This window comes from Rhamphochromis longiceps, linkage group LG3, assembly GCF_057381845.1.
Source record: "Rhamphochromis longiceps isolate RC_006_pf linkage group LG3, R_longiceps_female_GT1.1, whole genome shotgun sequence".
In the NCBI taxonomy this organism is placed as follows: Eukaryota; Metazoa; Chordata; class Actinopteri; order Cichliformes; family Cichlidae; genus Rhamphochromis; species Rhamphochromis longiceps.
In genome coordinates, this window is record NC_140559.1 from 52,624,198 (window position 1) to 52,640,851 (window position 16,654).

At 39.5% G+C, this 16,654-nt stretch overlaps 1 protein-coding gene across 2 annotated transcripts in view; it reads left to right on the top strand.

Annotated features, from left to right (window-relative positions):
• Positions 1 to 16,654, top strand: part of plcb3 (phospholipase C, beta 3 (phosphatidylinositol-specific)) — a 58,423-nt gene that overhangs the window by 6,456 nt on the left and 35,313 nt on the right. For both annotated transcript variants that reach the window (XM_085400315.1, XM_085400316.1), the window contains exon 2: positions 11,289 to 11,375. In XM_085400315.1, coding sequence (XP_085256441.1) covers positions 11,289 to 11,375 — 87 coding nt within the window. The remainder of the gene's footprint in view (positions 1 to 11,288; positions 11,376 to 16,654) is intronic.

The following is a 16,654-nucleotide window of genomic DNA, read 5'->3' on the forward strand; positions in this document are numbered from 1 at the left end:
TAAGCACCCACCATGGCAACAGTATGTGCTAGTCAAAAGAAAACTGTAGTTTGTGTTTTAAATAGATTTTATAGACCAACACTATAAGTTTAATGTGAGGCATGGGCTCTTATGCATGTGACGATAGCACGTGGACTGCAAAACTGTCTGGATCTGTTGTTGAAGCATTGCTCTCCATTCCTGGATAAGTGCAGCCTAAAACTTGGTTATGACCCAGCATGTTCTGGCGTGTTCAACAGAAAACCTACTGAGACTAAATGCTGGCCAAGCAATCATCTGGATAAACTCCTGATCGTTGGCCATTGTGCTGGTGAAACGGGCATAGTGTTCGGTGTACATGCTGGAGCACCTCATCACATTGCCTCTGTCCAGTCAGATATTCACAGAAGCCTATCAGACCAGACATGATGCGCTCATGGATGTCCAAGACAACATCAACAGCTCAAACATGCGCGGCAGCATCCAGGATGACGCACGGTGGCACTCATGCCAATGTTGCACTCGCACTGTTTTTTGTGCTCTGACACCACTGGCTTGAGAGTGCAGTCGAGTGCATTTTTATTTGATAATCAAATCATGAATCTTACCACTGACTAAGACCAATCAACCGACCAATCAATCAACTGGATTTTCCAAGAGATTAAAATTATGTACAAAGAAATGGATTAAAAAAAGACATAGTCATTAGTCTTTTTTTAATTAGACATTAGTCTATACATGACAAAATAAAAAAATAATATAACAGAACCACTTTAAAGTTTTTGGCCTCCATTAGCTCTATAGAGCTGTTTTTATATAGCTGCAATCATCCATGCACTGTGGCCCTCCTGAGGTTTTTTTTTTAGAGATTGCCCAACAGAAATTGCATGTCTAAATAAACACTTTTGATGCATTCTGAAGGACTGATCTTCAAGCTGCCAGCTACCTATAGTCTGGATGATGTCCAGTTGCACATGTGAGGATAGAGCAGCTAATCATCCAGAGATTTCACAGCAACCAAGACAGTATCATGTGTCCTGCCCCCCGGCATGCCCTACCCTACATATCATTTCCAGGAGTGAGAATGTCTTCTGTTGTGCTCTACATGTGAAAAATGGGCAGCTATGAACACCATCCAAACCCGAGTCTCACCCCTCCCCTGGAGTTCATGCCTGAAAACTAATTCAGGCATGATTGATTCATATTTTGGTTATTACATCAAACTATTTCGCTGTAGTGCAGGTGGTGGTAGCATGCCAAGACATGTTACAGGAAGTCAGCAAAGGCAGAGAGGAGGAAGGCAGGTGAGCTCGGTGTAATCACACTCCTGTAGTGGTTTAGCGAGTTCCTTTGAGGTCAGACACCAAAATGGGAGGCAGGAGGAATTTGTTGCATCTATATAACTAACAGAGGCTGGGTGAGATGTTGTGACATGTTGTTATAGATGTTTTTTGAGTTCCTTTTTAAAATTTTGTTCATAATTTTCAAGGGATTAGAGTTCTAACACTTGTGTTGCTAAAGGTCTAAAGAACAGGGTGTGTTTTAGAAGAAAAAAGTCACTGCATCAAAAACATATAAAACAATTACTTACTCAGGTTTTAAGTACTTAAAAACTTTAGGAAAAAAAAAAAAGGCAGTTGACCGAAAACGTTTCCTTGCGGAACTCCCATGTAAAACAATATTGTGAGAAATGTCACATGAGTAGTTTTTAAATACTTGGAACCTGTTGTATCAAAACATCAGGAATGAAAGCGTTTTCAAAAATGTCTGAAAAATTGCTCTAACAGTTTGAGTTTTTTTGCGAAGTTCGTATATGCTAATGCCAGTACGGCTGATCGTGCCAAATGGAGACAATATTGGAAGTGACTGAGGGGGGATATTGCCTCCAAGACGATATTCAGTTGCTTACTGGGGGGATGGGATGTCTATTTGTAGTACTGAGTTGTATTTTCAGCTTAAAAAATGAAGAGAAATGCACATAGTCTGCACTTTGGCTTATTTGAATTTCACCTTATAGCCAATGAAAGTCAACCTTTTTCAACACACAACCATCATTTTCCTAAATAATTGTCCCAATCAGTGTGCATCCATTGCGTTGGATAAGAGAAGTTTTTATAGTTTAGTTTTTAATGTATCCTGAATTGCTCATTACTCATAATCTATTAAGCAAGAAATCTATTAGCATGTTAAATGAAAGTAAAACTGTTATCAGCTGAACCTTCTTGTAAAGGTTTGCATTTCAGCCTGACCGTATCCAGTCGCACGCTGCAGCTCTGATAGGAAATATCTGCCACAGCATTCTAGGGTGATCTTTGCTTTCTGAAAACAAGATCAGATATTGTCGAGCCACGCTTCCTTTCCGTTTTCAAATAGACCCTTTGCTGTTCATGTCTCAACGCTGAATTCTAACGATGCTGGAGATGCAAACCAGGGTTTCACAATGACATGTTTGTGAAAGGCCGTGTTTAAAATGAACACATTTCAGACCAGAAAAACCGATCTCTCTCACGAGCAGAGTCGTCCTGTCCTTTTATAGGAGAGCACAATGAGCTTCACTATTGTGCCAATTGCTCCTGTGTGCCAGTATTTTCACAAAGTGGATATCTTGGTTTGGCTCTCGATTGATGCGCGGAAGCGGCGCGCCACAAATTGCCGTTATGAGACAGATGTTTGGGAGATTAGAGTGAAGGCAGGAGCGAAGGAGTAGAAGTGGAGGAACGGATGCGCAGAATCGCGGGAAGGGCCCGACACAGTGTCGACAAACGCTGCTGACATCCTGACAGAGTGGTGAGAAACAAGGGCCGGATGGAGAGGGAGAGAGAAAGGTGGAAGGTCAACCACAGCCACATGTGAAGTGTTGGGACCGCCATCTGAACTCTGCATCTCGTCTCCTTCTCCTCTTTGACTCTGTTACGAATTTTACCTTCATTTTCTGCCGTCTCTTATCTTGTATGTAATCTCTTGCACATTTGTCATTGCCATCTTTCTTCCTCCTCCTATTCATCTATCTTCTTCCTGTCTTTTGCCTAAGCTCTTCCTTAATTTTCAGACGAGTCTCCCCTTTGCCCTCCTCTTGTATTTCCCTCTTTCTGTCTTGTGTCTTGTGAGTTTTGAGTCTGGTCAGATGTCATGCCGTATCCAATCGTCCACCATTAGTTTTTGGTCCTAGATGGCCTTTATCTCATAAAGCACATAAAGTACTAGAACCACTGTAATGTGAAAACTTTGTATCACCACTATGGATCTTTCCTGTAGATGAACTGACCAATCAATGTTAGTCTTCAGGAAAGTTGAGCATCACTATGTGATACCATTTTACTGCGCAGCAAGGTTTCTTGGCTGTTTTCATCGAGGAATAGAAATACACTTGGCCTGCGTAGCGCTGTTAGAAATCACTGTGACAAGCAGACTGTTGAAATTGGATCAGGTTATAGGGATGATTCAAAGAGATGGACATTGGCTGATTGAAGACTGCCGAGGGTGTAACTGTTTATGCTCTGATGCACATTAATCTGAATAGTGTGATGTGCAAATCTGGTGATTGTTCCACATTCAGATTATTCAGCCGCTTTTGTATTTGTGGCACATGTCCGATCAGCTCCCTGAATGTAGACGCCTGTCATCTGTTCAGCGCAGGAGTTGGCTTTCTCGTGTTGCTCTTAATTCTTTGCGCTTGCGTTAAAAGCAAGTTCTCTGCAGAGAAACAGTTCAGCTCGGTAGGTCCGTCGAGTCGAGCGGAGAGCATTTGCAGGAGAAACAAGAATTTTTTTTGTGCCACAGACTGGACTGTAGTCGTTCCTGACGACGACAAACACTTTTGTCTTTACTCTCAAAGGGCACTTTGATCAGACAAGTGCCTTTCAAACAACAATTTTCTCTTTTAGTGAACATTAAACTGCTACAGAGTGCCAGTCCTGTGTGTGTGCCAGTAGGGGGGGAAATCACAAAAACGGATCTTGGCACTTTATTTAGCTGAGTGAAACCTGTGCACACTTGGGTATTGTTCAGTGTGCAGAATGTGCCTCTGTCGTCGGAAGGGTTAGTGGTTCATTTGCTGCCTATACAGCCCAATCAGATGAGAGTTAAATGAACCCCGTGGAAATGAAATGGTGCAGCACCTGCAAACAGGAAAAACGGTGCTCGTAAAAGTACTGAGCATGTGCAAGAAGGTAGCACTAACCAAAATATTAAAAAGACTTCAAGAGAAGATCTAGTGTTTAGATCTAGTATGTGTGTATGCCCATCAGACGCCATCTACACCTACACTAAATAAATCTTCACAGACCCGCTTATTTCATTCCTTCCATATTTAATCCTATGGCATACTTTCACATCTCTGGCTTCACTTCTCCCTCCTCGCTCTCCTATGTCTTGAGTCCAAAGGTTACCTACTGTCATCAACTTTTACCATGTTGCCAAAGCAGCTGCTGAAACACACTCGCACTAAGTGCACGCTGGCCCTCTTTCACACACCACTCCCGTAAGCTATTACAAAACACACACACAGAGTTGCAGTGACCAAAGGTGCAGCCGGAGAAGCCACTTTTATCAGTTTCCAACTAATGGCTTTCTCCTGACTGGCATTACACACACACACAATAATTTGTGGTGAAGGCAGTATAACGTGTATTTGGCTTTCAACATCTGAGCTGTTACACATTGTGATTTTTCAAGAGGTGTTCATTAGCTTGTCCGTGTAAGACATCGGCTCCAGGGGTGGTCCCTCCACTCTGTGTGTGTTTGACATTATATGGTCAGGTAATGACGGTGTTTGTCACTGGGTCAGGGCATATGGAGGCAGTCTGGAGAAGGAGACACGGTCTTTAATCAATTAAGGAGGAAGAGATGTTTTTAAACGTTGCTTAGCGAGTAAAGCGAGGCAGCGATTGACACGGAGACGATGAAAATGCAAAGAGGGAAATAAGACTTCAGAGGGATCCTACATATGGCGGTTAATTAGGGAGTGGGTGAGGTCCAATTATAGACCCACCATCCCCCTCTTACACCAACACATCATAGGGTGTTTACAGTAAACATGGTGTCTGTGTATTCACGCCCGTGTGCTAATGATTTCCTCGTTAGTTTTGTAACCTTTACACTTAATGTCAGGTGGAAAATACCTTTGCCTTTGTGTTGTAAAAATAAAAAAACACCTTCAGATAAAGAATAGAGGCATAAATGACAAATTGTTGTCACTACCGTTAATCTTTTGGTCTACAAATTCCTAACTGCAGCCTGCAAATAACTGACTTTATCTATCCAACAATCCTAAAACCAAAGACGTTCAGTGTACGCTGATTAAAAAATATCAAGCCAAGCGTCAAATCCGAACATTTTTGAGGCTACGGCCAAAGAATGTTTGGCATGCGAGCTTGATTTAAGTGATAGGGAGGAAAAAAACAACTAAACAAAAGAATTAAGTGAAAGTATTTCAGACTTCACGTGGAGTCAGAGTGGATGAACCGTGAAAGAAACAAGAAACTGTGTGTATTTCAAGTTGTAAAGGCAACTAACAGGTATGTAAAATCCAGCAGACGTTAAAATGCAAATATATTTGACCAATACTGGTGTGTGTGTGTGTGTGTGTTTGGGTTCATCCTCCAGCCAGTACTTGTAGTATTGCATGTAGGCTTGATAGTGATGTTGTTATAATTCTGGTCATCTGAATCTAAAGATCATGTGTATGTGCTTGCGTGTCTGCCCCCACTAGATTACACAGATACCGCGCATATATTAGTCAGTAGATAGTCAAGTGTCAACAAGAAAACCCGAGTAAGGTTTAGAGTTAATCTCATATTTAGTCCCATTTCAGTACAAACTGAACCAAGCTTAAACCAAAGATGGTCTCTTTATACATCTCTCACTTATGCATGTAAATTAGCAGCACCTGTACTTTTCTTTGTGTGAACAAAGAAATCCGCTTTCCATCATCCTGTTGCACTGGTGTCTCCAGCATGGTTTAAAATATTCCCCACCCTCTCTGGATCTCGGTGCAAAAGGGGTGGGTCTGCCTAATCAGAAAATCCTGTCAGAATTGCATACAGCATCAAGTTTTCCTAGAAACGATTGTGCATTAATTTTCAGGCTGCTGCTTATTTTTCAGCTGCAGGTCTTTCATTCAATTCCAGAAAAATTTCTCAAGTTGTTCCTGAAGGTTGCACAGAAGGTACTAACATATGACATTTATAATATAATGCATAGAATAGTTTGCAGATAGCAGGCAGTGAACTAAACCACATAAGCCCCTACATGGCTTAAAAATATCTTTATTATTGCTACTTTACTACTATTATATTACTACTTTATTACTGTTTTTAACAATTAGAGGAATAATAACATTGCAGCTTTTACTGACTTCGAAGATGACTCATCAGTCTCAAACATACGGACTTGATAATGACTGTAGTCACAATGACAAAATGTGTGCTTGCAGTTGAGATGCAGTGTATGTGTGAACCTGATTATTCTGTCTCTGTTTGTCTCTGCTAAACATGACCTGACCTGACCATATTCATGGATTATTGCCTGTTATTTAATATTGGTTATGTGTTTTCTCAGCTCATTATATTCATGGTGCACAGTAGTCATGCTATAGAGTTTGTTAATACTAAGTTGTATACATTGAGAACAGGGTCACTTCAGTGTACTAAGTAGTAACCTTTCTATCCGGTCGTTAAGTGATGACGTGACGAATCCTACTTCCGGGCCTAAAGTAGTCTGCGTTTAATATGGCTTTTGTGTTGTTAACATGTTTAATGTTTTGTATTTACTTCAATTTAATCTCAAAAAGCTCCTAAAACAGTCAGTGATCACTGTTGACCTCCCTCAGCTTTTATTACCGCTAATCATTTATTTAAGCTCAGTTTTTAAAACCTTAGGATGTAACTACAGCCCAGCCCATGCAGCAGTATATGAATGACTAACCTCGTATTGTGGATGGATTATCTCAGTTGTTCTCCTGGCTGAAGTTTGGTCCTTTTACAGCATCCTGCCATGCGATTACATTTGTTCCTGACCACCGAGAACACTCACGTTAACTTTTATCGAGTGGAAAAAAAGTTAGCTTATTCATATTATTCTAACATAGCTGTGTCGCTAGCGGTCACGTAGCACATCATTATATAGCAGCTAGCCCAACTTCAGTAACCCTACAAACGTCACTGCTGTTTAGTTTTCTGTCTTCATTTATGTTGGAAGTGATAACAAAGCTGTACGTTTTAATTTGTTTCCAAAACCCCGCAGTCAGGACACGCTATATTGTATTTAGATAGAAGCTAGCGAGCTAACTTCCTGCTAACTTCTAACTCCGTTAAATGTCATAAATTCCGTTTTCATGGATGCCTGGATGTTAAACTCAATTGTTACACCTGGTAGAGCAGAACGCTGATCATTTTATTAAAGATAAAAGACTTTAGACAGTTTTTCAACTCTCAGTAATGCCATAGTGATCGTTTGATATATGGACCTGCAGCGGAGTTTACGCCCAGACACGGCTAGTGACGTCAGACTTAACGACCGGATTGTCTTCAACTAACAATATGTGTGCAGTTTTATTACAACATAGGCTAGCAATGATTAGCTGTATATCCAGTCTTGCTTTGCAGGGACAGTAGAGCATGAAGCTGAGGTAACATTGTCAGGTCTGTCATATTGTTCCACTTATTGCCGTCATCATTTTTAGCTGGTGAGGTTGAATAGATCCTTAGTTTAGCAAAATCTTTAATTTAAAGGCAACAATTGGTATAATCTTTTAAAACTGGCTTTTTTGTTTGAATGTTTTTGGGTTTTTATTATATTTGCTTGTCATTTAGCACTAGGAACATCTGACTTTCCAAATGGAAGTTTTAGTTTGTGTTTTCAGTTCTGTTGTCTTGCAGACATAAGATACACAAACAAAAGCTAGGCTGGAGATTTGCAAGCTTCACTGCAAGACATTTGCTCTGACCAATCACCGGCTGAAAAGAGGCCATGACATCAGGTCACAGCCTTAAGATGGTAATCACAGCGTGAAATTGGGTATGTATAGCATTCCATTTGCACCAGTGAGTAAGCAGAGGTCACGAGTTCAGTGATTAAGCGCACGTTTGACTTCACGATTTGAAGTTGCATTCAAATTATTCTGTCAGTGAGTTTCTGTTCAGAGCGAAGCAGTAACTGCTGGTATCTCTAGAGCTGGCTGGAGCTTCAGACTGTGTTTTTGTGTTATAGCTGCTTCTTGCTAACTAAGCTAACGCAGCTCACTTTTAAAAGAACATATTGCTGCTTATTAAGGCCTGATGATGGGTCTAAAATCGCCCCCTTGTCTACTCAGTCATTGCTAGTCACTATAGCAACAATAAAATGGCTGACATTATGCGTGGTCAAGTTAGAAAAATGAGGCTGATTTAAGATACAGCATTAGATTTAACTTCAGCTACCTCTCCTGACATTTTGTTTTATTTTCTATTATAACATTTTTTTCTTGCTCCCATCCACCTACTTCTATCCTGTTCTTAAACCTTTGTCTTTCTCCTTTATTTACCTCTCTTGCTAACCTGCGCTCTCTGTTAGCCAACCTTGGAGCCTAAAATGAAGGTAGGTTCAGCTTAAAATGTAATGTATGTTTTGCAAGGAGTCTATAAGGGAACATTTTAAGAGTTTGGGAAACACTGGGAATATTTTTGCTTAGGGTTGGTAACACGAGAAGCCCAGCATTAGACGCTAAATTTGTTGCTTAGCATAAAAGCTAAAACAGGAAATACGACTAGCCAGGCTCTGTCCAAAGGTAACAGATGGTGAAAGATAACAATATATCACAAGATATGTGTTGTTTGGATAGCTCATGGGTTTAAATGAAAACACTAAACTAATATGGTGCACATTTATTCCCTTTTTTGGATATAAAGTATAAATGAAAACTGTTAGCATTGTTAGCCGTTTTATAACTGTTTTATAGATGTAAAGAAAAATTGTGTACTTTAAGTATACAAGAGTATACTTAAGGACTACAGTCCTTTATGGAGTCCCATAAAGTTTTCCTGTCTTTGCCAGTTGCCTCCATCACTTATTTTATCAACCCACTCTGTTTTTGTGTGGAAGCCTTCTAGTGCTTTTTTCCTGTTCGCTTCATTTTTGTGTTTGAGTTAAAATTGCAGTCATTAATGTTTCAGCTTTGTTGAACTCACATGATAGCTGCATATGTTTTTCACCACACATTAAGGAAATTATAAGCTTCTTTCCTTTGTTAAGTTGATAGTGAGAAAGTTTTATGTGGTTACCAGGAGGTCCTTCTCTCTCTTTATAATCCGATTATGAGAAGTATATTGTTAAGTTGATGCTTTGGTGTTGTGAGTCTGTCACTTTAATAGCAATTTGAATCAACATCCCTGTTTCCCGGGCGGTCTTGGCAATGTGTTTGTCTGTTGGACCAGAGTGTGACTGTAATTACGCAGCCAGAAGCTCTGTGTGTGTGTATTTGTGTGCCTGTGTTTGTGCATGTGGTCATCGTATCTTGCGTACGACTCCATAATGATGATGCAAATGATATGTTGATTCAGGCTTCTGTGCCATCATTATGCTGCACATGAATGAGATCGTCATGCTGGTTAAAGTTTGTGGTTTCCAGCTTGAAAACAGCTGTTGAGCAACATGTGACATAAACACACGGTGTCCTTTCCTTTGTCTTTCTGTCCATCTACAATGTCATAAAGTTAAACAAAGTAGAGTTTTATACTAACTGGGTCTTATTATTTTTGTAGGTTGGCCATAATTTTGATGGTAACAACAAACTTTCAGTCAGTAGCGAGCATTTAGGATTTTCCTATCTGTTGAGTCCGTGCTTCTTCTGCTACTATACAGATGGGTCGTGATTTTCCTTGAAAAGTGTTAGCAAAGCGTATCTGTCCCGGTTCAACAATAAGCAAATGAGTTATGTAGTCCATGAAATGTGCGATGACTTTCTTTTCTACAGCATTTTCCTCGTAAATAAATATGTAAATGATTAAAGTGTGAAAGCAGTCCCAAGTTCAGGTGTTTTACCTAATCACTGTTTTTTTTTAATTATCAATGGTAAATACCTCTCACTATTTTCACACATTACGTTTTTTTGTTTTTTTTGTTTTTTTATAATTAACTACAACTATATTAAAACTGTTAAACAAAAAAAACCCCCAAAATTAAATATATATAACATGCCTTTAATTTTAGACTACAGTCTTTTCAATATAGTCTGATTAGTCAATCTGAGGATGCATCAGTAGACATGTTTGATACTGGGACTCTGTTTGACTCAAGCGTTCACATTCCGATCCCCGTTTAGAACGTCTTTAATGTGCCACTGACAAACGGCACCCATATTATGACAAAAACAACAACTATAAATAGCACGGAGGCTAATAAAAGCTAAAGTAAAATTCAAATTCAAAAACAAACTAATGAAAAATACTACAGAGCAATTTGAGACTGACCTAAATACTACACTCTGCTATGCAAGTACAGATTTTACACTTACTTACATTTATATTTTTAAGTAAAGTCATTTAAAAATAGTCATTTGGCTGCGATGATTTAAGGTTTAACATAAATAACTAGACTTAACAAATGTTAGTCAAATCTGTTTGTTTTTTTCTATCATAGACAAAAATAATTCAGCTTATTTATCAAATTAAGAAATCGCCAAATATCAGTATTGGTATCAATATTAAAATCCTATATTGGTGGGGCCTGATTGCCTTATGTTATGGAACAGCTGGCTGAAACTCCAACAAACTGGCTGTAGTTGGCCAAAAATACCAAATTTTACAATGCTGTTGAGTTATTTATTTTATCAGCTTATGTCTAGTTAGTTAGCAAGGTACTTGCAAGCGTATTAATACTAATCATAGCTTTTGAAATGATCTATATTCTGCTATAGTACAAGCTACATGCTTATCTTAGATTACAGAATATAGTTGTTTCCCAGTCTTCCTGCTGACGCCTCATGATGTAATACCAGTATCCTCTTTCATCGCTGGCGTGGCTCACTTTTTCATTTCAGAAATGTACTTTAGAGGTCTTTACCCTGTGGATAGTTCAGCTTTTTGAAGGATTTAAACTTTTTTACTAGCAAACAATGACAGAGAGCGAGTGTTTGAGACCTTAATTCACTGTGTGTTGTGATAATGTTCCAACATAATACCCCATCAAATTCAAGGCCAAATCTATAAAAAGTAAGACCCACATTGTAATAAACACTGGCTCCTGTTTTGAGTTGCACATTGTGTTTTTTCTCTTCTTGGACCTTTATTTTGTGTTTGCAATTTTTTAACATCTGCATTTCTGTTGTCGCCTAGGAGCCTAACAGTACACAGCCGACGCTGATAAACCTGAAAGTTGATCCGGAAGGATTCTTCCTCTACTGGACCATAGGTGCTGGCCAGGTGAGACGTACTCGATGTCTTACACACACAGAGTTACACACATACAAACTGATTACCTTCAAAGTCGGCCAAATAGACTGTCGCACATCTCCGAAGTACTCGGACACAATCAAATACAAATGAGCCACTCTAACCATAATGGGTTTTTAATGTACCATCATGAGTGCTAATATGGATATTACACTTGTTATTTGTCTACTTTAACACCACTACATAGCTACGCTCCCACTTCTCCTACATATTTCATCTGTCTTTCTAAATTGCTGTTTCTTCCTCAGCTCTTTGTGTCACTTATTGTGGTTTTACCGGCCCATTAGTTCAACCAAAATGGGTTTCATCAATTTGTCCTGGCCTTGTTTGTCTCCTGTTTTCTCCTGTTCACTCTGATCCCTGTAGTCTTTGTGGTTATCAGCAATCCTCCATCTCTTTTCCCCCCCATTCATGTGTTATTGCTTTCCAACATCCGTCCTTCCTCTCCTTGACTTTAGAGGTTACGTTTAAGCCATTAGTTTAGTAATATTGGATTTTGCATTTTAGGCATTCAGCAATAAACTGGGAATTGGCAGCATGATGGTGATTCTGACTGTGGTTATGTATGTAGATGTATGGGATCATAATGAGTTATTCCTTTGATATTGGAGTATGGATATGGTAATCTGCTGTCATGGATAAACATTTCCATAAACAAATCCTGTGAACAAAGCTGCCCTTCTGTTATATAGTGAGATATAGGCAATATCTCACTGTTATCCTTTTACTCATCTCTTCACATAACCGGTATATCTCGGTTATGGTGGTCTGGTCTGTACATTTTATAAGGCTTTCTGGATCAAATGACATTACAGGGGCAGCTCAATTAACTCCCTCCCACACGCGCTTACACACAAACAAAAGTCTTTCCCAGTGACTTTGTTTTTCTCCTTCCCTTTCTTCTGCATGCACAAACCTTCTCCCTCTTTATTTCTGGCTGTCTGTTTATCCAAAAGGCATGTAAGGAATGACCTGTTGATAGGCAATATTATCACTGGGTTCTGTCTGCGTGTTTTGCAGTATGTGTATGCACTGCATGTGTGCGCATAACTGGGCCAGAGCACACGTCACGCTGTCGGCCTGCACATGTGTCAGCATGTGTTTGTGCATTCACATAACAGACACAAGCTTTAAATACTCATTCTATCCTGACGTCTTACTTATATATATATGTGTGTGTGTGTGTGTGTGTGTGTGTGTGTGTGTGTGTGTGTGTGTGTGTGTGTGTGTGTGTGTGTGTGTGTGTGTGTGTGTGTGTGTGTGTGTGGGGTATTAGGATAATAGGCCATTTGTCGCCTGAGGTGCAACTGTGACACTGTTTAGCAAAGAGTCAGATTGTCAGTCATTGAATGTTTTCAACAAGGTGGTAAAGCTGCTCACTGTGACTGAAGATAGTTTCACAAAAAGATGACTTGAGACAGCATTTGAGGAAAGAGAGGAAAGGGACAACACATTGTTTCCAATGTCACTGATTAAACAGTGTACATCTTTAGTTTTCTCGGAGTCATTAGAGAAAAAAAATCAAAATAGGTACACTCTATGCACTTTCTTTTTGCAAGCTTGATGCCTAAATTACCCACAACACAATTGTACCAGTAGTTTGGACAGAGATCCGTATAGACTGAAGCAGAGGTGAGAGGTGGACCGGACACTCTTTCCCTACCCACAGATTTATCACATGTTTGTAGATTTTATATATTTTATTATTATTATTATTATTATTATTATTATTATTATTATTATTATTATTATTTATTTATTTATTTATTTATTTTTTTTATTTTTTTTTTACTATTTAATTTGTAAAAATGTGTATACACACACACACACACACACACACACACACACACACACACACACACGTAGGAAAATATTTAGTATACACATCCAGAAATGCATACACTATTATATATTGTACATATATTTATTAGTTTCAGGTTGGCCATTCTTGTATTTTGCTCGTTTGTGTTGTTGTGTTTGCACATCTCTGTTGCTTGTGGGGCTCGCACACAAGAATTTCACTCGCATGTGCTGTGCCAGTGTGCCTGCACATGTGATGTGACAATAAAAGTGATTTGATTTGATTTGATTTGATTTGATGTTGCGCTTTGAAAGAACATCATCCGGTCTTTAAGTCTGACGCCATTAGCTGTTTCTGGGTCCAAACTCCGCTTCAGGTCCCAACGTCAAACGAACACTGCGGCATCACTGAGAGTTAAACTGTCTAAATTGTTCAATCTTTAATAAAATGATCAGTTTGGCTGCTCTGCCAGGTGTAACAATTAAGTTTAAAATACAGGCGTCTGTGAAAACAGGATTTATGAAATTTAACGGAGGTCGAAGTTAGCAGGAAGTTAGCTCGCTAGTTTCAACCTAAACATAATATACTATGTTGTGACTGAGAGATTTCTGAAAAAATTAAAATTCACAGCTCTGCTATAACTTCATATATAACTGACAGACAGAAAACTAAACAGCAGTCACGTTTGTAGGGTTACTGACGTTTGGCTAGCTGGCATATGATGCTACGTGGTGGCTAGCTACACAGCTATGGTTAGCATGACATAAACACATTAGCACAGTGACGCTGGAGGATGAACGTTAACCTTTTTACACTCAATAAAAGTTAACGTGAGGGTTCCTGATGGTTTTGGAGAAATGCAATTGTATGGCAGGATCCTGTAAACGGACCAAACTTCAGTCAGAGCCACTGATATAATCCATCCACTGACGTTTTTTAGGGGTTTGTTTAGGTTAAATAACAAGATACAAAGCATTAAAACCATTAAAAAAACAGCCTTAATAATTGCAGAGTAGTTTGGACCTGGAAGCAAGGTTCATATGTTATCGCTTGAAGACCGGATTGTATTGAGTCCATGTTGTTCTGTCACAAAGTGAAATAGACCGGTTTCACATTACTAATCAATTGAATTAATGCGAGCTTGAGCTTCATTTAGAAGAGTTTTTGAGACCTCTACATCATCAGTGTGATTTAAAACCTGAATAAGTTGCATAAGTTGAGTAAATTTTTAAACATTAAGTTGCATAAAAATGCCAGAAGTACCAGAAATGTACAAATAAAAACTCATATGGGCTAATTTATATTTCATTTCTTTTTGTTCTTCCTAAGTTGCCAAAAGGTTCAATAAAAACACTTCAGTTTTTTTTTGTTTTTTTTTTAAATCTAATTTTCCAGCAGTTATTTTGTGGTCCAGGCTTTACAGAGTTAAACAACATTTCCATGATAAACAGCCGTCTGTTACACACATGCTGATTCCTTATTTGCTTGACTCTAAACACTTCTACACATGCTCCGTAGTCCTGAAACTTTTCTAGACTTCACCACCATGCAGCTGCACGTGAGATTGTTTAGTGGGTGGGACAGTTCCAGTCTTTTACTGGCCAATTCTCTAGTGCCAAGCTGGTGTTGTGCTTGTTTTATACCCATTTAGAATAGAGCGGGCAGTAATTGGGTAGATGTGCCCTCCCTCCTGCTTGCTCTATCAAGGCAGCGCCCTCACCCAAACCCAACAGGGTGTTTCTAATCGTGATGATCTACAGCAGAGAAACTCCAGCCATGTGTGGAAAAAGGCTGATTAGTTATTACATCATTTGCGTTGTGGTGTTTCTTTATTTATTTATTTTTTGAAATAAGAAGAACATTAGTTTAATGCCTCCTTTGAAATAAAGTTGCACTAAATGCCAGATTAGATTTAATCCCTGTGAGTGTGATGAAAGAAATCTAGGTGGACTGTCTGTCAAGCCGACTCCAGTCCATTTGCTTGCGTGAACCCAGTTATGCAAACAATGGATTTTCATAATATCAGATTTTATCTTTCCACTACACCAATGCCTAAGTCGAGGAAGATTCCCCTCTGCCTTACTGGAAATGCAAGCAGCGAGCGCTGGTAGTGCCGCCTCATTTGCCTCGTGTGCCACAGTGTTTGACTTTTCTTTCATTGCTGCCTTTTGTCTTTGTTAGTGTTGGCATGACCAAGGCCGATTGTGGTCCCCATTCTTACTTCAGTAGTGGGAATCCAGCTCTCTGATGACCGCGGCCACGAAAAATCCTTAAAAACCTTCAGGCCACCAAGGCTAATTACAGGGAAACACTGGTGTCCTTGACATGGATAGGGTCAGACTGGCAGTGACTAATAGTGTTTGCTCATTATGTTGGATGTTATGTTGAAAATGACTGGCCAGTGCTGTTATATTTGTTTCTTCAGCTTTTCTCAGAATGAACAGCAAATGAGAATCGGGCTCGGGGAAATCTTCCTTGCAAACGTCCTGTTGCTCGTGTTGTTGAAAATAGGCGCACCTGAATGTATAAAAATGCACTCGGGCTTTACAGAAGTCCTAATTTAAAGTGGCTGTAGTCATTTCAACGATACCAGAGTGAAGCTTCAATTCAGCGTTGCGACTCCCCAGGAGATTTCCAAGCAGAGCTGAAAAGAAAGAGGACACTGCAACACAGATATCCAGCGATCATTAATGAGAACAGTTAATACGCTTTTACACAGATGACAAGGGTATTCTGGAAGAAACCCATTTCTCTGAATAGAGCCACCCAAAATATTGGCTCTCCAGTGCATTTTTATATTTTTGCCACTCTGACATTTAAATGATAAAGAGCAGAGATTTACACCAAAGTCATCTATGAGGATTTAATTTGAGGATTCTTCCCAGTTGACTTGATCAAGATCTATTGCATCAACCTGATTCATTTAATTCAGGGTGCCCGTGGTCACTGAGTGGAACTGGATCACTCACTAGAGTCATTTTTAGAATCTCAGCAAAGGCCTGGAAGGACATCGAAAAAGTCCGCAACCCAAAAATGTCAAAAGCACTTTTCTAACAACTTAAGAGGATGTGTTGTACCACAAAGGTGGCATTGCATTTTATTTAGGACAGGCACGCAAGCATGAAAGCTCGACCCCTCCTCTGGATTTCATTTTGAGCGGAGTTTCTCTTCCGTTTCCCGCCCAGCATATAGTTCTTCTAATCGCTGCAGCTCAACAGTAATGTCATAACATGAAATAAATTTACTCTGTGGATGAAAAGATGTTGTTGTGAATAACTCGAAGAGGAGCTGACCACCCAGGATGCAGTGGGGCCATTGATTTGAAAAAAGAAAGAAAGAAAAGAAGTAAACTTGTGTTGAGAAGAGCATCCCTAACAAACCACTTAAATATTGGCCTACGTGCAGCCCAGGGGAAGCATGTTTCCATCCCTTTTCCTCTTCCTTCATC